Source organism: Pseudochaenichthys georgianus, unplaced genomic scaffold (assembly GCF_902827115.2).
Source record: "Pseudochaenichthys georgianus unplaced genomic scaffold, fPseGeo1.2 scaffold_595_arrow_ctg1, whole genome shotgun sequence".
Taxonomy (NCBI): domain Eukaryota; kingdom Metazoa; phylum Chordata; class Actinopteri; order Perciformes; family Channichthyidae; genus Pseudochaenichthys; species Pseudochaenichthys georgianus.
Genome location: NW_027263154.1, coordinates 68850 through 95160, shown reverse-complemented (window position 1 = coordinate 95160; position 26311 = coordinate 68850). Strand labels below are relative to the sequence as shown.

Sequence of the window (26311 nt, the reverse complement as noted above, 5' to 3'; positions counted from 1 at the left end):
GCTGATGGTCGCGGTGTTCTGGCGGGTGTGTAGTTCATCAGAGAGTCCGCCATGGAGCTGTATATAAAATCTATAAATCAGGCATCACACACACCTGCATCACACACACCTGCATCACACACACTGCATCACACACACCTGCATGCCTCGTAGTGATGTGAATAATAATACCTTTTTATTTATCAAGTGCTTTATCTTATTAGCCCTACTCAGTGGCGTTTCTATATGTACAAAAGTGGTGGGGCCACAAAAAACTCAGATGTCTAAATATAAGCTTCTGCAGTGAGGTTCATGGCTGGTGAGGCACCTGACTCTTCAGGTTTACACATATTATATTTTGACCTAAATCAAAATATAATATTATTTCCAAAAGCTTTTTTTGTCTGATGCTTCAATTAATTTTAAACAGACAGTTCAACAAAAGGATACCCAAACAGTAATTTTATCATTTAAATATTGAATTGTCTCTCTCAGTAAGATCCCATTTTCAATAAAATTGCAGTCTTACCTTGACTTGAAGATTAGGTCCATTTACTTATCCTTCTGGACAAAAATCTCTATTACTTTTTTGTAAAAGTCCTCCTTATCTTCTTGTAGTTTCAAAAGTCTATCATAAATCTAATCTAATCAATAGATTTATGATTCGAAAATGATAAAAGTAGGGTAGACATGTGGATATTAACCAGGCTGACACAAAACGTGCATTATCTAACAGGTTTGTTTCCCACAGATCTTATTTTGAGCTATTTTCTAAAATCCTATGGAGAAATCTCGTTGCTTTTAGGTCGAGGGAAGCCATGCGCATGTTTACTTCCGGGTTTTAGGACGCCTCACTGCAGCTCTCTCGTCTCCTCTTCACACACCACACTTTTCGCGGCACACGTACTTACAGCCAATCAGCTCTGAATTATGTGAGATGATGTATGGTGGGGATGGCAGCTCGATGCCCCTCTGGTCATTATTTTTTTGCCACACACATTAAATAGGACAATACTCTGAGCATGCGCAGTGTAGTTTTTACAGTCACCATTGCTTTAACAGGGAGAGGGAGGGGCAGGATCGGGTTTTGTCCCACATGGCTCTAAACAGCTCAATAGGCACACACTGACAGGTGTGTGCCTATTGAGCAGTGACACTGTAGACACTAATTAGAAGAACACAGACTAAAACAGCAATGTACAGACGAATCAGATGATTAAACATGATCTTAAAATATATTTTATATATTTTTTTATTTATTTTTTGCATTTTTTGTAATCATTATTTGTAATACTTTCTGCTGACACTAGGTGGGGCTGTGCCCCACCTGCCCCTAATGACCAGTCGCCACTGGCCCTACTTGTTTGGTAGTTGTTTGTTTGTTCACAGCATGTAAAGCGGCCGCTAGTAAAATATATCTATTATTATTAAATCGAAAACTATTTAAAGAGGTTAGGACAGCCTCGGATTAGATCAGTGGTTTTCAAACTTTTTCTGCCATTCCCCCACTTTGAACAGGTGGGCCTTTTCAAGCCCCACCTGTTCCTCATCGCTCCAATAAAATGGGAGGCCAAGCTTAAAATTGTCAAATGTATCGTTCTATACGGGGGTGTCCAACTTTTTTAGGATGAGGGTTACTTAAAAAAATAAAACAAGTCGTGAGTTACTTTTACTCCTCTCTTTTGTTTTTTTGTGTGTGTATATTTAGCACATTTTAACATTATTATATGCTACCTCTAACCTTTGAGTGCTGTTTGGGTCTGTGGGACCCGTTTGCAGTGTTTACTCAAATAAAATGTATTAATTTAATTATTTAACCTGCTTTATTTGGGGGTGGACGTCACACATCCTCGAGGGGGGTCCGGGGGCATGCACCCCCAGGAAGATTTTTTTTAAATGTTGAAGTTGAATGCATAAATCTGGTGCACTTTGAGCTAGGGCCTGCTCAATTAAATCGTATTTTAATCCCAATTAAGATTTTGGCTTGCAACGATTATGAAAACAACATCATCGAAATAAAACGATTTTATTTATATTTAAATAGGTTTTTCAGTTGAATTATACTTAAAGTTCAGGGTAATCAACTGTTAAAAACATACTTTTCAAATGATTTTCTTCAATAAATTGATGTTTCAAAGTAAATGGTTAATCGTTTTTAATAATCGTGATATCAATTATTGACCCAAATAATCGAGATTATGATTTTTGCCATAGTCGAGCAGCCCTACTTTGAGCCCAACATGAATGTTTGGAAACAGCTCTCAACACTCGGATGAAAGGGAGCTGTATACTTTTCAATAATCCAAACATCTTTAGAATGTGATCACAACAAATCATTTAAACTGGTTTATTCTTATCTTATGTTACCTAGTTAGCATTCTTTTTTTTATGTATGCATATTTGACTAATCACTCCCCTTTTAAACTTTTTACTGTCCTATAGTACACATTGGAATGATTTCTTACTTTATTTTGTACAACTTTATTAAATAGATAAAGGTGTGCTCTCTCTCTCTCTCTCTCTTGCTCTCTCTCTCGCTCTCTCTCTCTCGCTCTCTCGCTCCACATTGCTTTTCTTCCCGACTGCAGCGCTGTTGTGTGTGTCTGTGAGAGTGTTTCACGTGTGTATGAGAGATTTTTACCAGTGGCGAGCCTGTCTCTGAGGGCCTAAGATATTCTACAAAATAATATTTAAAAACATTAAAACAAATTATATTTTTCTTTATATATATTTTTTAAATATGTTTTTAGTAATATTTGTCAATAGTTTTACCAAAAATAACTCCTTTGAATCTGCCTATTCAGTTTCTGTTTGAATGTGAAGGGTTAAATGAAAGAAGCTCGTCTCTGCGAGTCTGTGAAAACAGGAGCTGATTGGACGGCCAGCTGTGAACTCACAGAGGGTCGCTATAGTAACTGAACGAGAGAGTAATGTCAAATGACAGTACAATTGACCAATCATATCTTCCCTCTAAATGGGTGGGCTTTATTATCGCGGACTTTATGACAAGTTCCGCCCGCTGTGAAACGTTTCTTGTTTCCATAGCAACAACAACTGTCAACAGCGTAAACTTGCCTTCAAAATAAAAGCATGCCAAATTACACTTAGACATACAACTGCAACGAAAGTAACACAATGCAATATCCTTTTCAATTTCAAAGAACACAAATTGGGTTATCTACAGGTGTTGTTTTGTGTGGTAGAGGGTCGCTTTTCATTGATACGTTTTGCACCCCGGGCGGGGTCGTTGTTTTGATATTCCACCAGTGTATAAATAATAAATAAATGTGAAAAGAAAATGTAAAAAAAAAATTAGAATTTTTTTTTCTTTTAAATAATTTTTTTTTTTCCGCGACCCACCTATCACATATCCACACTTTGAGAAACGCTGGATTAGATGTGGGAGTGAGTTCCAGAGGGGGGGGGGGGGGGGAGAAGTCTCCCCAGAGACAGACAGGAAGTTAGCCTCTGAAGAGCCAACAGTATAAATCATCAGGAAGTCACATTATGGTCGCTCGTAAAAATATTAGTTATAAAAAGTAATTGTATTTTATGTCATAAAGTCATATAGTATCTTATAATCAAAAGGTAACAGTGTAATATATAAAAAGTTGTAACAGTATAGTGTCATAAAAAGGTAATGAAGTATAGTATATAGTCATAATATATAATACAAAGAGTCATCGTAGTAAATCATGAAAAGTCATCGAGATTTAAGTTAAAAAGCCGCAGAATGTTTCGCCGTAAAAGTCGTGTTATAGCATTTTATAAAACATTATAGAAATTAATTGTGACATTTATATTATTAAATATAAATGTATTGTTCCCACTGATTGGACGGTACACACTACACACTACACACTACACGCTACACGCTACACACTACACGCTACACACTACACACTACACGCTACACACTACACGCTACACGCTACACACTACACGCTACCACACTACACACTACACGCTACACACTACACACTACACACTACACGCTACACGCTACACACTACACGCTACACACTACACACTACACGCTACACACTACACGCTACACACTACACGCTACACGCTACACACTACACACTACACGCTACACACTACACACTACACGCTACACACTACACACTACACGCTACACACTACACGCTACACACTACACACTACACGCTACACACTACACGCTACACGCTACACACTACACACTACACACACAGGCAAAGACAGAAAGTATTAAATGAAGTGACGTGTGTGGGGGGGGGGCATTATGTATTCAGTGCACACACAGCAGGGGGAGGGGGGGGGTAACAGGGTCTCCGGGAAGAGGAGGAGACAGTCTGACGTCAGAGCTTTATTACATCTGGACATCTGTGTGTGTGTGTGCGTGCGTGTGCCTGTGTGTGTCTGTGTGTGCGTGAGAGTGTGTGTGTGTGTGTGTGCGTGCGTGTGTGTGTGCGTGCGTGTGTCTGTGTGTGTGCGTGTGTATGCGTGTGTCTGCGTGTGTGTGCGTGCGTGTGTGTGAGTGTGCGTGCGTGCGTCCGTGCGCGTGTGTGTGCGTGTGTGTGTGTGTGAGACATTTAAAGACAGGTTGACTGAAGGGTTACTCTTGGGGATGAGCATTGTATTCTTTATTTACTGATTACTCGTTAAGTCTCTGACTCTCGACTCAGCTCAAACTGAGTAATGATAACTGGAGACCCGTCGGATCTAAAAGAGGAACGTTGCATTCTTTAAACATTATTATCATAAATCACAAAGGAACATAAAGAACGAAGATGTGTTTTCTGAGGGCTGCATGAAAGCAGCTCTAAAGAACGCCTCAGCTCTCACAGCGGCTGCACACACACACACACACACACACACACACACACACACACACACACACACACACACACACACACACACACAGAAAGCACTCCATCCTGCAGAGTGTGTGCGTGTGCGTGCGTGCGTGTGTGTAGAAGTGCCAGAGTGTAGGAATACTCTGTTCCAGTAAAAGTCCTGCATTCAAAATGTTCCTCAAGTGAAAGTAGAAAAGTATGATCATCAAATATAGTGAAAGGGATTAAATACATGGAGTGGAGTAGAAGTACACCATGTACCTCTGAACTGTAGTAGAAGTACACCATGTACCTCTGAACTGTAGTAGAAGTACACCATGTACCTCTGAACTGTAGTAGAAGTACACCATGTACCTCTGAACTGTAGTAGAAGTACAGAGTAGCAGAACATACTCCAAGTTAAGTACCAGTACCTCTAAATTGAGTACATGTACTTGGTCCTCGTGTGGCCCCTCCCCTCCCTCTGAAGCTTTAAGACTCTCCTCCGGCCGTGCGTCAGGGAGCCAATCCCCAGAGAGCTCGTGCCATGGTTCCATCTCCCCGCGCGCTGTGCCACTAAAGCGGGCTCTCTTTACGCACGCACGGATGGAGAGCTCCAGCCTGCTGCCGGGCCTCGCTCACTTCCTCTCGGACACTTTGTGGCGCGCGGCGGGGTCTGCAGAGGCTCCCCGCGGTGCCATCATGGTCCCTGAAGGCAGCAGCAGCGCATCAGAGGCGGATTTCATGGCCTCGCGACCCCAGGACTTGGAGATTCCCGCCTTCTGGGACTCCCCGCTGAGCCACGGCATCAACGTGTTCGTGGGTCTCGTGCTGTGCTTCACCATGCTGGGTCTGGGCTGCACGGTGGATGTGAGCGCGCTGGGGGAGCAGGTGCGGAGGCCCGTGGGGGTCCTGCTGGCCATCATCTGCCAGTTCGTCATCATGCCGCTCGTGGCCTTCCTGCTCGCGCTCGCCTTCTCTCTGGATGACGTCGCGGCCATGGCGGTGCTGATCTGCGGCTGCTGCCCGGGCGGGAACCTGTCCAACATCCTGTCGCTGCTCATGCACGCGGACATGAACCTCAGGTTGGAAGTCATCAAGAAACACTACTTTTTAAGAGTTTATAGAGAACCTGTAAATGTGAGCGTAAACCGGCACATGACGCACGGACATCCCGGGCACTTGGAGAGCTTTGCGCACGGCTCTCGTGTTTATTTTTATTTATTTGTAATGGTTTATTTGGCACGGACAGTGCACAGTAATGAAAACTTATGTGCCAAGTGTAATAATGTCGGGTTTAGCTTTGAGTTACTTTCCATCCGCACGTGCACCGTGAAGAAAAAGACATTTACAAACACAGCAGTACAAATACATAACACGCAAGAAAAGTGCACGAGTCCGAGTCAGAATACCCAAGTATTAGGACATGGTAATACAACAGCAGCATCGATACACGAAGTGCGAGAGAGCTGTTAAAGTGCACCTCTCCTTGAAGCCTCTGACATATTTATTTTAGTGGAAGTTAATATGAGAATTTAAATGTATTCAGTATTTCCTTAAAGTATTCTTTAGATACAGATGTATTTTCTGTTCGTTTAAATTCGCTGTTAATGTTAATATTAATTGTGATATGTTGTATCTCTTATAATATGAAGTCTGACTCGTGAGGATAAAGCCTGTGCCTCGTGAATCCCTGCCTCTCGTCCTAACCCCGCTCCCCGTGTCTCTCAGCATCATCATGACCATCTCCTCCACGCTGCTGGCTCTGGTTCTGATGCCGCTGTGCCTCTGGGTCTACAGCCGGGCCTGGATCAACACCCCGGTGGTGAACCTGATGCCCTTTGGAGCCATCATCCTGACCCTGTGCAGCACCCTGATCCCCATCGGGCTGGGGGTGCTGCTGCGGTACCGGAACTCCCGCGTGGCAGACATCGTGTTGAAGGTAAATGTGTTCAAAGTTACTTACAAATTACTTGTCGTGTCATTTTGACTTTACTGTCAGCTTTCTGTGCGTAAAAGCGCACTGCGTACTTTCTCCGTGCCGGTCACCGAGGAGGGGGGGGGGGCGGTTAGTGACGTCAGAGCCCCTCCCTCTCAGATAGAGACATCAGGGAGACTCCCATCAGAGACAGGCAGTGACGTCAGCAGCAGCTCCACCCTGTTTCAGATGGAGGAGTACAGGCCGTCTCTCAAGGAGCGATACCGATGCAGTGGTTCCATAAATACATGGTGGTGAATAAAAAGTCATATCCATACAAAGAAATGGGCTGACTCCAAACCACATTTTGAACATTTCTATCAAGAATTTAAACACTGTATATTAGCACTATTCAGTGTTTCCCACAGATCTGAAATATACTTGGGCGGGTGGTGGCAACATTTTTATTTATTGACTTTTCATTCCTGTATAATCATTTTGCGCACAGATGGTTTGTCAGAGCACTTCATCCTTCTGGGATTTCATGAAGAACAGCTCCAACGCCTGTGTGTATGGGAACACCTCTGGTGCTGGTCCATTAACTGCCAGTGTTTCCCACAGATCTGTTTCCCACAGATCTGAAATATACTTGGGGGGGTGGTGGTAGCGGGGGGGGGGGGGGGGGGGGTGAGGTGACGTGCAACACATTCACCTTTCTGTTGGTCTCTTGTTAGCAGACCCTTCACGCGATGGCAGAGCGAACAGGTTCAGGCAGGGCCCATAATGATAGCCCTATAGTTTAAATCTACTACCCCACACATGGACACATGGACATGGGTTACTACTTAAAAAATAAATGTATTTATAAATGTATTTAGGAACCTATCCATGTGATTTTTAGTGGGGGTCGACCTCAAATCCTCTAGGGGGTCCAGGGGCATGCCCCCCCCCCCCCCCCCCCCCCCGGTAAGATTTTATTTTTTATTTTGGAGTTCAATGCATCAATCTGGTGCATTTTGAGGGGAACATAAAGAGACTAGATCTATGGAAACACCTATATTAAACAGAACTGTATACATTTCAATAATCATAAAATCATGGTCATAACCAAAAACATCCCCTTTCCAATATGAAGAAACGCTGAAACTTGTTTATTAATTTATTTTTGGGTCATTTATAGTTGTGAGTGTGTCTGTGCTCCTGAACCAGCCTCTCCTGTCTCCCTCCTCTCCCTGCTCCTCTCCCTCCTCTCCCCCTCTCCTGTCTCCCTCCTCTCCTCTCTCCCCTCCTCTCCTCTCTCCTCTCCCCCCTCTCCCTCCTCTCCCTCCTCTCCCCCTGCTCCTCTTCGAGGCAGCAGCAAAGACTAGTTTTCTCTCAAGAAGTTTTAAAAGTGTATCTTGCCTTTTTTCACTCAGTTAACTTTTTATTTATTTATTCATGCATATTTTACTAATCACATTACATTTAATTTAGCTGACGCTTTTATCCAAAGCGACTTATAATGAAAGATTACAGGGACATTCTCCCTTAGTAACTAAGGACTACGTGCCTTACTCAAGGGTACACTAGTGGTGGTGTTCCTGGCGGGATTTGAACTCACAGCCTTCCGATCTTCAGCCCACCTCACTATCCATTAGACCAGGGGTGCCCAACCAGTCGATCGCGAGAAAAATAGAAAACAATATTCTGTTTTATCGTTAATGTCCAATGACATAATCTTCCCGTGCCAGAATAATGCACTTGAACGCATCAAAGCTTTGTGATTGGCCGGCGTGACCCCATGTGTCGGGGCGTGGCTAGTGGGCACTATTTAGCTGACATTGTCCGTGTCAACAGGAGTGACAGTCCGCACACACACAAGACCGCAATTATGGCAGAAGCAAAAGAGCCCAAAATATATAATTTTCACTCCGAGTGGGAGGATGATTATTTTTGTATCTATTCCAATTCAAAGTCCATCTGTCTCATCTGCAATGCGAGCGTGGCTTTATCGAAGAAGGGTCATTTAGGAGCGGCATTTCAAAACAGGGCACAAACGCTACGAGACGGAATTCCCTCCTGATTCTGCCCTACGCTCCAAAAGGGAGGGGCCTGAGAGGACAGCTAAAGGGGAGGGGCCTGAGAGGACAGCTAAAGGGGAGGGGCCTGAGAGGACAGCTAAATGCACAGCAGTCCATTTTCACCAGGCCCAACAACAAGAGCAAGGCTGCTCCAGAGCATCTCATCGGGTCAGTCACGTTCTTGCGAAACACATGAAGTCTTTCAAAGACGGCGAAGTTGTGAAAGAAGCATTCCTGGAGGCTGCGACGCGTAATAAAAATAACAGAAGCATTTCAACAGGTTTTTGATATAATAAAAACTCAAGTTAGATACCGTTATTAATCAGCTGTAAGTTTTAGTTTGTTTGAACTTATTCATTATAATTATTGTACAAAATGGTATAAGAATGCAAACATTAAGATCTGTTCCGTTTAAATTGATTATAGTCTATTATCAGTTCAGGTTAAGAAGCTAGTGTTGCTTGCATCCTATTCTAAAGGCATTTCTTTTTATAATCTACTAAAATGCAACAAAAAGGGTTTGATTCCATTATCTTTGTCTCTTTTATTGCACGTTGGCAGCAGATTCCTGAGTAGCTTCAGATCTGAGTCGTCTTATTAGTAAGCCTAATTTATACTTTTGTAGCAACACTATTTGTATATGATGGCAAAGAAAGGGTTCAGAGTCTTTTCTCTTGTTCCTGTCTCATACGTGGCAGCACTGTTCAATGCTTCTTCAAACATTACCCACTGCAGTGACGTGTGAATAAACTCCAACTCTGTATCAACAACACTGTTGTGTAGCTTCAGTTAAATACTTGTGGAGATTAGAAAGAGGTGAGATAAAGGATCTGCAGTATTTTATGAAGTATTAATCGTACGAAGGTCAGTTCTATACAAGTAGAAGTGTGTATTTACCTGGCAGTAGGCTGTCAGCAGCTACGCCTCTCTAGTTGGACTGGTAGATCTCGGCAGACTGGCAACTTTAAAAGTAGCTCTCGGTTCAAAAAAGGTTGGGCACCCCTGCATTAGACCAATCACTACCCTCTCAAATGGAAATATGTGTTTACATAAATGGTGACCACACCGTTTGAGACCCACTGAGAACTTAAAGTTAACTATCTAAACACTCAGAGAGTCCTTTACCTCACCTGAGCTTATCCCGAGCTTGAATGACACACAGAGTCCAATCAAGGGCTCTGATTTATGATCTGTATGACAGTGGCCATGTCGGCAGGCCACATCGTGTGGACAGCCAGTCCCCCTGTGTGAGGCAGGCCACATCATGTGGACAGCCAGTCCCCCTGTGTGAGGCAGGCCACATCATGTGGACAGCCAGTCCCCCTGTGTGAGGCAGGCCACTTAACAGGCCAGAAGGAGGCGAGATCAGTACAAGGGAGCGAGGGATCATTGTCCGCAAGTTAATCGATCGCAGATGGCGTCGTGGGCACGGACGAAGAAATTTTTTTTTATAAAAAAAACTAAATGGGTCGCGAAATATACCTGGGCGACCGTTAATATACCTGGACGGCCGTTAATATACCTGGACGGCCGTTAATATACCTGGACGGCCGTTAATATACCTGGGCGGCCGTTGGGCGGCCGTTAATATACCTGGGCGGCCGTTAATATACCTGGGCGGCCGTTAATATACCTGGGCGGCCGTTAATATACCTGGGCGGCCGTTAATGTACCTGGGCGGCCGTTAATGTACCTGGGCGGCCGTTAATGTACCTGGGCGGCCGTTAATATACCTGGACGGCCGTTAATATACCTGGACGGCCGTTAATATACCTGGGCGGCCGTTGGGCGGCCGTTAATATACCTGGGCGGCCGTTAATATACCTGGGCGGCCGTTAATATACCTGGGCGGCTGTTAATATACCTGGGCGGCCGTTAATGTACCTGGGCGGCCGTTAATGTACCTGGGCGGCCGTTAATATACCTGGACGGCCGTTAATATACCTGGGCGGCCGTTAATGTACCTGGGCGGCCGTTAATATACCTGGACGGCCGTTAATATACCTGGACGGCCGTTAATATACCTGGACGGCCCGCCCAGGTATAGTCTATGTGTGGGAAACCCTGCTGTTACAAACATTAGGAATACAGTGAAGTCACCCTTCAGGAGAGACCCTTCAGGATGTTCAGCTTCCTTCACGTCTTCTTTCAGAGGAAAGAAAACATTTAACTCAAGTTTAAATGTCTGCAGATTTCTCCCAGACTCACATAACGCCTCATTTGCATATTTAAACATTACCTGTCAGACAACTTGTAATATAAAAGATAGTTGTGTTGACGTCGGTCATGAAGTGGGGGTTCATGGTGATGTCTGTGTGTTCGACATGTTCCCAGTTCACCTGCTGAGTCTCTGCTCAGCCAGCACAAATCATCACACATCCCACAAACATCTTAAAAGTATATATTTACTAAACGTGATGTCATTATATCAGGGTCTCTTGAGGGGTTCCTGTCTCGCAGACTCGTTACTAAGTGTCTTTAACCAGATCTAAGTGCTTTCTTTGAATATAAGGACTACAAGTTAAGTTATAATAATTATAATTAGTAAATTATATTTTATAGTGCGTTTCTGGGACTCAAAGAAAGTAACTTTACAATATGAAAAGGACACAGAAAGACGACCAAAGGACACAGAGTGCTTAGGACACAGAAAGACGACCAAAGGACACACAGAGTGCTTAGGACACAGAAAGACGACCAAAGGACACACAGAGTGCTTAGGACACAGAAAGACGACCAAAGGACACGAGAGTGCTTAGGACACAGAAAGACGACCAAAGGACACACAGAGTGCTTAGGACACAGAAAGACGACCAAAGGACACACAGAGTGCTTAGGACACAGAAAGACGACCAAAGGACACAGAGTGCTTAGGACACAGAAAGACGACCAAAGGACACACAGAGTGCTTAGGACACAGAAAGACGACCAAAGGACACACAGAGTGCTTATGACACAGAAAGACGACCAAAGGACACACAGAGTGCTTAGGACACAGAAAGACGACCAAAGGACACACAGAGTGCTTAGGACCACAGAAAGACGACCAAAGGACACACAGAGTGCTTAGGACACAGAAAGACGACCAAAGGACACACAGAGTGCTTAGGACACAGAAAGACGACCAAAGGACACACAGAGTGCTTAGGACACAGAAAGACGACCAAAGGACACACAGAGTGCTTAGGACACAGAAAGACGACCAAAGGACACACAGAGTGCTTAGGACACAGAAAGACGACCAAAGGACACACAGAGTGCTTAGGACACAGAAAGACGACCAAAGGACACACAGAGTGCTTAGGACACAGAAAGACGACCAAAGGACACAGAGTGCTTAGGACACAGAAAGACGACCAAAGGACACACAGAGTGCTTAGGACACAGAAAGACGACCAAAGGACACACAGAGTGCTTAGGACACAGAAAGACGACCAAAGGACACACAGAGTGCTTCGGACACAGAAAGACGACCAAAGGACACACAGAGTGCTTAGGACACAGAAAGACGACCAAAGGACACACAGAGTGCTTAGGACACAGAAAGACGACCAAAGGACACACAGAGTGCTTCGGACACAGAAAGACGACCAAAGGACACACAGAGTGCTTAGGACACAGAAAGACGACCAAAGGACACACAGAGTGCTTAGGACACAGAAAGACGACCAAAGGACAGACAGAGTGCTTAGGACACAGAAAGACGACCAAAGGACACACAGAGTGCTTAGGACACAGAAAGACGACCAAAGGACACACAGAGTGCTTAGGACACAGAAAGACGACCAAAGGACACACAGAGTGCTTAGGACACAGAAAGACGACCAAAGGACAGACAGAGTGCTTAGGACACAGAAAGACGACCAAAGGACAGACAGAGTGCTTAGGACACAGAAAGACGACCAAAGGACAGACACAGTGCTTAGTCGTGTTAAGGAGAACACTTTAGACGAGTACAAGTTGGACAGCTCTGAGACCAACTGAGAGGAACATCACCTTTTGACCTTTTGACCTTGGAGCGGTTCCACAAAACCCTTGAGTAACACGTTGGGTGTAGTGATAGACCGTATGATGGGGGAGGGGTCCGCAGCTCACTGGGGAAGGGGCTGGAGACAGAGAGACAGCAATCAGAGTCTAAGGTTTGAAAAGTTGAAATATGAAGATCAGAGCTGGGATGTCCAGTTTCTGTGTTGGTCCCTGAAGGCAGCATCTCCCTGGTCCAATGGGATTACTCCGTGTGATTTGGGATCATTGGATTCTGATGCAAGGTATATCTGCTGGTCTCCCTGCAGTATTAAGAGACCCCCCCCCCCCCCTGTATATATCTGCTGGTCTCCCTGCAGTATTAAGAGACCCCCCCCCCCCCTGTATATATCTGCTGGTCTCCCTGCAGTATTAAGAGACCCCCCCCCCCCCTGTATGTATCTGCTGGTCTCCCTGCAGTATTAAGAGACCCCCCCCCTGTATATATCTGCTGGTCTCCCTGCAGTATTAAGAGACCCCCCCCTGTATATATCTGCTGGTCTCCCTGCAGTATTAAGAGACCCCCCCCTGTATATATCTGCTGGTCTCCCTGCAGTATTAAGAGACCCCCCCCCTGTATATATCTGCTGGTCTCCCTGCAGTATTAAGAGACCCCCCCCTGTATATATCTGCTGGTCTCCCTGCAGTATTAAGAGACCCCCCCCTGTATATATCTGCTGGTCTCCCTGCAGTATTAAGAGACCCCCCTCTTCTCTCTCCCCCCAGGTCTCCCTCTGGTCCCTCCTGGTGTATTAACCCCCCCCTCCTCTCTCCCCACAGGTCTCCCTCTGGTCCCTCCTGGTGTATTAACCCCCCCCCCTCCTCTCTCCCCCAGGTCTCCCTCTGGTCCCTCCTGGTGTATTAATCCCCCCTCCTGTCTCCCCCCAGGTCTCCCTCCTGCTGTACTAACCCCCCTCCTCTCCCCCCCAGGTCTCCCTCTGGTCCCTCCTGCTGTACTAACCCCCCTCCTCTCCCTCCCCCCAGGTCTCCCTCTGGTCCCTCCTGCTGTATTAACCCCCCTCCTCTCCCTCCCCCCCAGGTCTCCCTCTGGTCCCTCCTGCTGTATTAACCCCCCTCCTCTCCCCCCCAGGTCTCCCTCTGGTCCCTCCTGCTGTATTAAACCCCCCCTCCTCTCTCTCCCCCCAGGTCTCCCTCTGGTCCCTCCTGGTGACCCTCCTGCTGCTCCTCCTGCTGACGGGGGCCCTGCTGGGTCCCGGCCTGCTGTCCTCCCTCCCCCCCTCGGTGTACGTGGTGGCTCTCCTCATGCCTCTCTGTGGGTACGCTGCCGGTTACGGTCTGGCCGTCCTCTTCGACCTGCCGCCCGCCAGCCGCCGCTCCGTTTCCCTGGAGACGGGATGCCAGAACGTGCAGCTGTGCACCGCCATCTTGAAACTGGCCTTCCCCCCGCAGCTGATGGGAGGGATGTACATGTTCCCGCTCCTCTACGCTCTGTTCCAGGCGGCCGAGGCGGGGGTCTTCATCCTGGCGTACAGGGTGTACCGGAGGAAGGTGTTGCACAAAGAGGAGCCAGCAGGGGGGGGGCAGGACGTGGGAATCAGCTATCAGAGGTTTGAAGACGACGACGACGACTTTGAGTCTTCGTACGGAGCCGTGACGTCCAGCGACCCCAACACCATCACTCTGGACCCCTGCCCCCCCCACCCCACCCCCGTGTGATGGAGTCTGTCTGCAGCTCAGAGTCTTATTGTGATCCTGGAAATGACGAGACCCCAAAGTGTTATGATGGAAACATTTCTGACATTTGTAGGATAAGAAATGTCAGTTTTGTTTCCGCTAAATCTTTGAAATCGACCCAAAATGCATCCAAACAGCAAACTGAGTCACTTTCTGGCTGCCGTCGGCAGACTGGGACGGTGCCGCAGCTGACTGAGGACGCTGAGTCCAGCTCTGACATCTGTACGATAAAGAATTGCAGTTTTGAATAACCTCAAACCTTAGAATCGACCCAACATGCATCGAAACCAGCCCTCAGACGGGACAGATAAGGCCAGTTTTATGAGTAGGGTCTCCAGAACATAGAAACTGCCGGATGCTAACCTGCATAATTACCATCAATTAGCATCAATTAGCAGACGATAGCTCGACAATGACTTGACAGATTTGGACAGTGCTGGAGGTGATTGAGGACGCTGAGTTCAGCTCAAAATGTCAGTTTTAACCAGAAGGTGAACACATTTTCTCTGTGGACTGATTTTGACTCATTCTGTGTCGATGTTTCAGTTTTAGGGGACTAAGAACTGCCATTGCTGACCCTGAACCGTCAGACATGGACTCTCCAATAACGTCCAAAGCCGCTCCAACTCCGCCCAAACCTAATGTCTGCATAACTAACGTCACGTATGCTATTTGTGTGAACATCAGGTTAGCATCCTCTGCTCTGATGGAGACCCTGACTCTACGCTGCTATGATGACACTCTGGGGTCTCAACGTGTCCGGGTCACACGGCTGGAGGTAGACCAGGAGACTCTGCAGGACACTACAATAAACTGCATTCACTGAGTGTCTGAGGATGGAGCTGCAGCTGGAGACCATCACTCCTTCATCTGCAGGTTGTTTAAGATGAGTTCCAGAGTCTCTGAGTCCCAGAGTCTCTGAGTCTCAGAGTCCCAGAGTCTCTGAGTCTCAGAGTCCCAGAGTCTCTGAGTCCCTGAGTCCCAGAGTCTCTGAGTCTCAGAGTCCCAGAGTCTCTAAGTCCCAGAGTCTCTGAGTCCCAGAGTCTCTGAGTCTCAGAGTCCCAGAGTCTCTAAGTCCCAGAGTCTCTGAGTCCCAGAGTCTCTGAGTCTCAGAGTCCCAGAGTCTCTGACTCCCAGAGTCTCTGAGTCCCAGAGTCTCAGAGTCTCTGAGTCCCAGAGTCTGAGTCCCAGAGTCTCTGAGTCTCGGTGGTCAGAGGTCCAAAGATATTCACTTTAATATGAAACAGAGAAACTTTAGAGACATTTCTGCAGAACTTTATTTAATAGTTTATTATTATTTGTTGTAGTTGCAGCTAAAGATGCTCCGTCACCTTCAGTCTGTGAACGTGCCATCAAAGCAAACAGCGTTCGTGCTTTAAATCTGTGTGCGTGCGTGTGTGTGCGTATGTGTGTGTGTGTTTGAGTTGTAGGAGTGCCATAAAAGAAAATCTGTACAAAATAAAACAAAATTAAAAGTAAACAAAGATGAAATATATGGTATTTTTTTTTGCAAAATATAAATAAAGATATATAAATATGTATTTGTTGTCATTTATTTTGTATTAATATGCAAAATAATAATTAAATATAAAAGGGACAGAAATGATTTAATACCATTATATTAAAACGATTTAAATATATAAACAAAATGAATTAAATTGTATGCAATAAATAAATACATATTTATAAAATATAGAAATATATTAACAAATAAATGCTAATATTTACATGTTGTTATTTTATTTTCCTGTTCATTACAGATTGTTTCCTCTGACTCCATAGTGTGTGTGTGTGTGTGTGTCTAAGCTCCATGAATCTGAACAGGTGTATATATGATAATGATAAAGCTGTACCTGTGATAATAAAGGTGAGTTACCTGGTCACGTGTCTGCTCACCAACTTGTTTTAACACACTTAGTCTCCAGGTTTATTATTATATTATCATAATTCTAAACTCTAAAACTTGTTAATTGAAGTTGAATGTGTAATATAAATGGTCACGTGCTGCTGCTCACCTGCTGCTCATCAGCGCTGATGGAGCGCGCGCCTCTACATAAACCCCCCGCGTGCTCCCTGCGGCCTGACAGCATGGCTTACTGCGAGGAGCACGCGGACACCTACCTGCACGCGGACACCTACCTGCACCCCCCCAGGTACCGGAAGTACAAGAGCTTTCTCGCGCACTATGGAGACGCCGCGGACGCCTTCAACAACCAGCAGCGCGCGCAGCTGCGGGCTCTCCTCGCGCAGATCAACCCCTCTCTGGCCCCGCGCCTCCGGAGGTTCAACACACGGGACGCGGCCGTGCAGGTGAACCCGCGCCGGGACGCCGCAGTGCAGTGTGGGATCGGCACGCGCACCCTGGCCCGCTTGGGGGACGCCGGGGTCTCGTACCCGCGCACTCTCGCTGTTTACTCCCCCGTGGCCTTCAGGAGCGTCACGTGCTTCCTGGAGGAGGAGGGGGGGGGACCGGAGGAGAGAACCCGAGAACCTCGAAAGAAAACCAGAACCAGAACCAAAGATCCAGAGGGAGGAGAGGAGGAGCACGAGGAGCAGCAGGAGGCGAAGGGCAAGGCGCGCGTGAAGTTCCAGGTGAGTGTCGTCAGGTGTGGGGAGCACCACGCGAACAACCGCAATGTAAAGTGAATGAGGCTCCTTTGTCGTGGTGCACGCACGCATTTCTACAACGTCCCGCAGTGAGCTTTTATTCTATACAACGTTTTTAAATCTACTTTATAGCTTGTAGTAACTTGCGGGAGGCTTCTTTTATTTTATTTGTATTCATAATAATTTGTATTTTTAGTCAGAATGTAAAAATTACATTAGTTACGATTTTTTGTTCTCAAAAAACAGTGCATTGTGGGTAATGCAACTGTGATTTGTATTAAATTAGTTTTTAAGGAAGGCCAGAGCTTCAGCTGTGTCAAACAGTTTGTTCCCTTTTTGGATGGCAGAAGACACTACACTACCCAGAATCCTCAGCTATAGTTTGGGACTACACCATGTGCTTGGCTTGACAAACCCGTGATCAGTGCTCAAGCTCTGTGATTGGATGTTGGAGTAGCAGAGCCTCAAAAAGCACTTTGAATTGGAATGAAACCCATGACGGCACACTATTCAAGACAGGAATCCCCCCCCCCCCCCCCAATAAGAGTCTATATACATTTTGTTGTTGTATTTAACCTTTATTTAACCAGATCAAAGCATTGAGACAGAATCTCATTTTCAATGCTGACCTGGCCAAGAAGGCAGCAGCGTCACACAGACATATAAAATACAGAGAACTAACTAAGAAGGCAAAAGCAGTCACTGCGTTGTGAATATGATTTATTAGATGCATCATTTCTAAGTAGCAGCCAGATGAATGTTATGGACGTTGTTTCAAAGTGCAGGTGTTGAACAGTCTTCTGGCCGGGGGGGTGAAGCGGTCCCTGAGTCTGGTGGTTGTAGTCCGATGCTGCGGGACCGCCTGCCAGACGGACCAGTTTGTGGCTGGGGGGGATGGGGGTCTTTTGTAATCCTGAGGGCTTTCCTTAAGGTTAACCTGGTTTTTACTCTTTATTTTAGTTACTTTACAGATTGTGATTAATGATGTGAAATATAAACAACCCTTAAATCAGACTTTAGTTACGCCTGAGGACAGTTCAGGGAAGGTGATCGTCAAGTGCCGACGATCAGGAGAGATATTAGCTGGTGCTCGAAGACTAAACATGTATCTGCAGATCCTATAAAGTATATTCATTACTCGTTATTCTCACAAGTACCTACACGTATTACAAACAAACCAAGTTATCATCGTAAATCTGGTTTCAATAAAACCCCTGTACCTGAACACAGCATGAGAACCCTCTGTTTTGGGTTAATAACGTTTTTAAATCTTAAGAAAGTCTAACTCTTTATAAAACTGCTCACCTGTTCCTCTTCATGATTTCTGTCTCTAACTAAAGTGTGTGTGTGTGTGTGTTGTAGTTCCTGGAGCAGAAGTACGGGTACTACCACTGCAGAGAGTGCAACCTGCGGTGGGAGAGCGCCTATGTGTGGTGCGTTCAGGGAACCAGCAAGGTGAGGAAAACTGAACAATGTGTATGTAAAGATCCGTCAAACTGACAGCTGATGGATTTAAATGCATCTGTTGATTATTTCCTAAAATCCTGGTTTGTTTTGTAAAAAGAGTTTCGCCTCGGAGCAGCAGCCTCGGCAGAAATGTACTTTCGGGTGGGCCAGATCTTTCTTCTGCGCATCAGAAGCGAACGACAATCCCGCCGGTACCGGTGGCAGATTACTTTTAGAATACTTTTGGAATACTTTCTGTTTCCATAACAGATGGGTCTGTGTTGGTGAACAGGAGACACGTATTTTACTGTTTTATTATTTGCTTATCAAAAACACGACATCTTGGTGTCATTCTGACAGCTCTCTCATCTGCACCCCACATACAAACATCACCCGGACTGCATTCTTTGTCCCGTCTTAAAACCTTTCCTTGGAATATGTTATGAATGGTAAGGTGTCCTTGGTGCTTTGAAAGGCGCCCTAAATAGAATGAATTATCTGAAACGATGTAATAACTTTTAAAACGTGTTCCAGTCACTTGCCCCATGCCTTCAGCAGCAGCAGGCCGTTCACTTTGATTTGATCCCGTTATAAATGTCGTCATTTCGACAATAAAGAAATGATGCATAAACGTTATCGAGAGGGAGGCGGGGCTATTTCATCGTTATCAGAAAATGATCGTATAGACCGCTGCTCGATGAGGGCAGTGGGGGCTCTTCCTGGAGTCTGGCTTTTTTTTTTAAACCAAAGTTCATCAGTGAACTTCGAGCCATCATTTATTTTGCAGCTCTCCGCCTCTCTCTCGTTATTATGGCGCGCTGGAACCAACAATCAGTTTTACCGTAAATGAGTTCGGTTCAGAGGACAAAGCACACACAACATTAATTAAACTCGATATTTGTTCACTTGAATTTCACTTTGAATTCTTGGATATTCTCAACGGGTGAAGACATTTTTTTATAATTGTTGGTGTTTATATCTTGTCTTGTAATGTATGCCTTAATAGGAAACCTCTAGATGAAACCGATCGGAGGAACGGACACGGCGTCTCTCTCCCTGATCCCTGCAGTTCTTCTGTTTTCTATAATTGTTGAATAATTTAAAATGCTTTTATTTCCAGGTTTATTTCAAACAGTTCTGCAGAAAATGCCAGAAGTCCTTCAACCCGTACCGAGTCGAGGACATCACGTGTCACGTAAGCTCTCTTCTTCTCTCTGTTAATTAAAGCTCTCTCTGGTCCTCCAGTGAACTCAAAGTCAACTTTACTGTCAATCTTTCAGTTTGTGAGATCGAAACACCGTTTCCCACAATCCTGAATACAAAACCAAATATATATATATATATATATATAATCAACAGACACATTTATACATGTACATTAAGACATATAAATAAAAGCACAAAATCAATATATAGAAAATAACAGTCACTTCAATGTCTTTGAGAAACTCTTCTTCTCTGGTGTTGTCTGGTCCTCCACTGAACTCTTCTTCTCTGGTGTTTTCTGGTAATACACACATCAGTCATGCACCGTTTGCACAAACACAGGCCGTTTCTCAATCTCGAGGATGCTGGCTTGGTAGTCGCGTACTTCCAAGTCACTTCCTTCAGAAACTAAGCAAGTTATTTTGTAAATTGTATTTAACCTTTATTTAACGAGATAAAAGCATTGAGATAGAATCTCATTTACAACGCTGACCTGGCCAAGAAGGCAGCAGCGTTACACAAACATATAAAATACAGAGAACATAACTAAGAAGACGAAAAATCAGTCCCTACATTGAGCACATTAGGACAGTAAGAAAGGTACTACTTATTACTGCAAGAGCAGCTGGTGGTCAGGACTTCAGACGACTTCAATCTAAAACATGCTATTGAGACAAGTGCCCTCAGTTTGAGGCGTGATTGAAGGTCATTCCAAGACCAAGGACCATAATAAAAGACTCCTTTTCCCGCCTCAGTCCGCACGGCAGGAACCTGGACCCGTATCCAGGCACCTGGACCCGAGGCTGTGAAAGTCACAAACTGGAGCAGATCTGGCACATATGTACAGTGGAAGCTTTCCTAAAATGGCTTTATACATTAATAAAAACCAATGCTGCATCCTGCGCATACTAAGTGAGGACCATCCAGCTGGCTGTACAGTTTGCAATGATGAGTCCTATAGGGTGCATCTGATATACAGCGCAGTGCAGCATGGTAGAGTGGGTCAGGTGTGGCCCAAACAGAGGGACAGGCAAACCTATAGAAGGTATCATTGAGTCCAGCTGGGACAGGAATGAGCCAGAGACCAACCTGTTACGGGATGAAGTTGAAAAACAACATTTAAGTCTGTAAAGGAAGCCAAAAGTGAATTTCAATTTCTTAGTTAGAACTTCAACATGGTGTTTGAAGTTCAGATTACTGTCCAACCAAAAGCCCAGATATTTGTAGGTATCGGCAAACTCAACAGACGCCATCAAGGGTGTCAATGGAGAGGCAAGAGGACGCTGACTTGGGAGCAAAAAGCATTGCTTTGGTTTTCTTACTGTTCAAAAGCAGTTTGGAATCAAGAAGTGCACGCTGCAGCGTGATAAAGTCAGATTCTAGATTGGAAACGGCCATATCCAGAGAAGGAGCACATGAGTATACAATAGTGTCATCAGCATACATGTGATGGGTAGAAAATTGCATCTGATTACAAATATTGTTTACATATAATAAAAAGAGCAAAGGCCCCAAAGTAGAGCCCTGTGGAACTCCCTTCTCCAAGGGGACAGGGTCAGAGACAGTACTACCCAGCCGGACGCATTGAGTACGGTCGCTTAGATAACTCTGGTCAGGTCAGGCCAGGTCAATAAACAATGCAACACAAACGGATTGTTTATCCAAAGCAGCCTTAATATCGTCTAAGACGTTCAGACCGGCAGTCACAGCACTGTGCTTTGATCTGAATCCAGAATGCATAGGGTTAAGGATGTTGTGTTGGTAGCCGAGTAGAAACTAGGGACTCAAGAATCTTTGATAACGCAGAAAGATTTGAGATGGGACGATAGTTATTCAACTCTGTGGGATCACCAGCTTTCAAGAGGGCGAGACCAGAGCTTGCTTCCACACAGCTGGCAGTGTGTGAGTGGACAGGGAGAGGTTAAACATATCAGTTACTGGTTGTGCTATAATCTGAGCTGCAGTTTTTAAAAAGAACGGGTCGAGGCCGTCAGGCCCGGCAGACTAGGATCAATTGAGTGCAAACCCTGTGAGACTTCAGAGAGCGAGAAAGAAGCTAAATCAGAAACAGGGGAGTTCGTCTCTCGACTCGGGCTGTGAGTACGACCATTCAGAGAGTCGTGACTTTGCTCATCAAACACGTGACCAGCCTTTCTGAAGTGAGCATTGAAAGCATGAGCCACCATCTGAATCTGAGATAAAAGACTCCCTGACCTTCAGCTTCTGTGGGGACTAGAAACCTTCTTGTTCTGAAGTGATTTAATTGTTTTCCAGAACTTAAGATGGTCATTAAACCAATCAGTGGCTCGGATAGTAATCAGCTTTAGCTTTTTGAATAAGGGCTGAACATTTATTTCTGAGGACACGAAAAAGAAGCCAGTCATCACTAGTGTTCGACTTTCTAGCTAAGGACCATTGCTTATTTCGATCATGAATTAGATCAGATAGTTCTCTAGTAAACCGTGGAGTGTTCCTATTCTTAACTCTGAATTTTCTAAGGGGGGCATGTCTATTAAAAATCGATAAAAAGTGATCAAATGTAAATCACCCAATAATATGATTTCAGAAGAAAACGTAGACAACAATTCGGTAAGGCTAGTGGTTGCATCCATGATGGCCGATGGAGGCCTATAACAGTGAGAGGAGCTTTTGCTATAGTTAGCTGGAGAGCTAGAAACTCAACGTGCCTTGGAGTTGAGATTGAGTGAAGGACTGAGCGCTGGGTTCTCAGCAGATTGCAACGCCACCAGCTCTGCCCTTACGATCCGCTCTGAATACATGATGTCATCAATGTGAATAACGGTGTCAGTGACAGACGGTTCTGACCAGGCGTAGAAATGGTGAATTACTGAGTTAGGCTCGTTAATAATGTTGTAATGAAGTTGACTACAGTATATTCATATCTGTCAGTGCTTTCATGTAAATTCGGCGAACATAAACATAGATGATCGTGGTGAAGATGATGATTACATTAGGATTAAAATCGGAGCTGCTGAATTTCCTCCCGTCGGATGTGATATAAAAACTAGGGCCGGGACTTTAACGCGTTAATTAAGATTAATTAATTACACAAAAATTAACGCGTTAAAAAAATTAACGCACTTTAATCGCACTTATTTTTGCACAGCGGAACCTTTCTCACTGGATGAGTTTCAGGCGTACCGATTATACTGGAGCACCAACTAACGTTCATGACTTCAGCATGGGACTTCAAACAACAACAAACCACGGGGATCAATAGTCAAACATGAACGAACAAGCTGATGAGCCGCTTTGGTCGCCCCGTGGATGGGACATTTTGTTTTAAAAGACGGACGGGTGGAAACGTCGACAAGAGCCGCAGCTCATCAAGCCTAAAGCATGTAGCAGCTAGCATGTAGCAGCTAGCGTGTAGCAGCTAGCATGTAGCAGCTAGCGTGTAGCAGCTAGCATGTAGCAGCTAGCGTGTAGCAGCTAGCATGTAGCAGCTAGCGTGGACGTTAGCCCGACTCCAAGTGCAGGGAACCACGCCCTGACCCAACCCACACTCAACCAGACGACTGGGTTCAGGGCCAGGATAAGTCAGTCCACGTCTGAGAGAATAACCAGCTCCCTGCTCACTGACTGCACTCGACTGTCGACCACCTGGAGTCACATCCATGTGGAAACTGCTTCTCACTGTTCTCAGGTCAGATATGTATATTTGATTAAAAATGCGATTAATTTCGATTAATTAATTACAAAGCCTCTAATTAATTAGATTACTTTTTTTAATCGAGTCCCGGCTCTATTAAAAACAAATCGATTATTTGTGTGGTTATAAACTCAAGTGGATTAAACTACATTTATTAGTTCTTTCATGTCAATGCGGCGAACATATGATGCATGAAATGATCGTGAGGATGATGATTACAAATCGTTTGTTTGAGCCGGTCTGCATTTCCTGATGAGAAAACAAACCGATGCTTTTTGTAGTTGTAGTAGTGGATTAAACGTGTGGTTTTTTTTACCACAATGTTGGCAAAATTAATGGATAAAATGCACGGATTATTATTATTATTCCCACTCAGATCGGGACACGAGGTCCACCGTTTCCCCGCAGCGAGGCCCCCACCCCCAAAATTCAAAATTAAACTGTCATCGCTTGCTGCTGTGTGCGCCATCGTGCGGAAGCTGGGATCCTGGACGGTGCAGCTGGAGCGCTGTGCCCGCAAGGACGTCACACATCATTTGGCGGGACTTGAAGAATCCGCGAGAAGATCCAGAAAATGGTCAACATTGAGATTAATGGTTATCAAAGTACAAATATCCAAAATCAGTTCAGTAACGGTTTCAAGGGGACAATATTTACTCAAAGTGATGCGTTTGGGTGACGGGGGAAACTCGAGTCACGGTCTCTTTAGGCTTTTAAAACGTTTATAAAAGCGCAGCAGACCAATTTAAAAACGGTTCTAAAAAGCTAAATAAAATGTCAGTATGCACAAGAAGAACGAGACAGACGGAAACAAATCAACGTGCTGCCATCTTGGAACACACACCTGGGTGTGTGGTACTGACTACAGTCCAAGTATGCTTCCAAGCTACGGCTTCGGAAAACGAAGAAGAATGGAACAGGCTAACAAGTGTGCCACTCTCTCACGGTTTCAACATAAACTGAACCGAAAATAAATCCCTCACGATGTCTATCTAATTATGAACTTGCTTTCCTTTCAGAAACACATGTTTGGTGATAACAAACAAATGTAACAAAGTCACATATCTACCAACACGTGTTCTTCGCCACTACATGCTGACATTTCAATGTGTGCTGCGTCGGTTCAGCCATTCTCCGCAAGGGTTTTTGAAATTGGTCCGTGCGCAAAGCATTGTGGGGATTTTAAGGACGCGAAGTCTACCCCTCGGCCTCGGTGGAATTCCAAGTATGCTGGAGATTGGAACAGTCCTGCTGCGCCACTTGATGACGTAGCATCCTTTAAATATTGGCTTGGAAGCCAGTTTCCTCGAGATTGAGAAACGGCCCCAGACTCACACACTGACAGTGGAGACCTGCTGCACGCATGGCCAACGTTTAAAAGAGTATTACGGACTTCTTCTGGTGTGCTTCCTGGTCCTCCACTGACCTCTTAACCTCTTCTTCTTCTTCTGTGGTGTTTGCAGACGTGCAACAAGGCGCGCTGCTGCTGCTCGGAGACGCAGCGCCACGTGGACCCGAAGCGCCCGCACCGCCAGGATCTGTGCGGGCGCTGCAGAGGCAAGCGCCTGTCCTGCGAGAGCACCTTTCAGCTTCAAGTACATCCTGTAGCTCGGCTGTAGCTCGGCTGTGACCCCCCTCTGACCCCCCCCCCCACACACACTTCCTATCAGCCCCCCCCCACGTCCTATCAGCCCCCCCCCCACGTCCTATCAGCCCCCCCCCACGTCCTATCAGCCCCCCCCCCCACGTCCTATCAGCCCCCCCCCAGACCCTCTACCTGCAGATCTGCAGCGATGGCATTTTTGGATGCAGAACATTAATTAGACGTTTCAAACTTTATTTAATGCCTTGTTTTGTGTTTGATATTAACGGTAAGCGTTACAGTTGCTATTGTAATAAACGGCTACCTGCACTCTGCTGTGTGTGTCTGTGTGTGTGTGTCTGTGTGTGTGTGTTCACTTTCATCACTGAGAGCACATTTTATTTAAATGACGGTCGGGAATGGAAACACAAATACTATTAGAGCAGCAAATATCATTAACAGGAATATCTTTAAATGCTGTTTCAGCCAAGAATCTGGAGCGTGAGGTCTTCTTATAGGCCTTCAGGTCGCATTACACTCGCAGTACTCGGAGCTGTACTTGAGTAAGAGTAGAAGTACTCAGACCTTGTTCTTAGTAAAAGTAGAAGTACTCAGATCTTGTACTTAGTAAAAGTAGAAGTACTCAGATCTTGTACTTAGTAAAAGTAGAAGTACTCAGATCTTGTACTTGAGTAAAAGTAGAAGTACTCGGGTCTTGTACTTGAGTGAACGTAGAAGTACCAGAGTGTAGGAATACTCTGTCACAGTAAAAGTCCTCATTCAAAATGTTCCTCAAGTGAAAGTAAAAAGTATTCTCATCTAAATATAGTGAAAGACAGTGAAAGTAGTCGTTGTGCAGATTGGTTCATTTCAGAATAATATATACGATATGTTTTATAATGATTGATCATGAAAGTGTTCTCAAAGCTGGTGACGGTGCAGCTAGTCTGAAGTACTTTGTAGGCTGCAGGGTAGCTGGTGAAGGTGCAGCTAGTCTGAAGTACTTTGTAGACTGCAGGGTAGCTGGTGGAGGTGCAGCTAGTCTGAAGTACTTTGTAGACTGCAGGGTAGCTGGTGAAGGTGCAGCTAGTCTGAAGTACTTTGTAGACTGCAGGGTAGCTGGTGGAGGTGCAGCTAGTCTTAAGTACTTTGTAGACTGCAGGGTAGCTGGTGAAGGTGCAGCTAGTCTGAAGTACTTTGTAGACTGCAGGGTAGCTGGTGGATTTACTCCAGGTGGAACTAAAGTCTGATTCAACACTTGGTTAGATTTCACATCATTCATCTGTGAAGTAACTAAAGGTA

The 26311-nt window shown here is 45.2% G+C and overlaps 2 protein-coding genes across 2 annotated transcripts; both read left to right on the top strand.

The window, feature by feature from the left end:
* The first annotated feature begins 5354 nt into the window (after positions 1-5354).
* On the top strand, positions 5355-15511 carry slc10a4 (solute carrier family 10 member 4). The gene is made up of 3 exons (XM_034079372.2): positions 5355-5884; positions 6531-6741; positions 13947-15511. Exons 1-3 carry the CDS (start codon positions 5406-5408, stop codon positions 14475-14477), a joined length of 1221 nt encoding a protein of 406 aa, XP_033935263.1. The 5' UTR covers positions 5355-5405; the 3' UTR covers positions 14478-15511.
* A 1072-nt stretch (positions 15512-16583) lies between these two features.
* zar1 (zygote arrest 1) lies at positions 16584-25035 on the top strand. The gene is given in 5 exon segments (XM_034079368.1): positions 16584-17087; positions 18465-18557; positions 19669-19743; positions 24891-25010; positions 25012-25035. Coding segments are annotated over 5 exon segments (816 nt in total).
* Positions 25036-26311: the final 1276 nt, after the last annotated feature.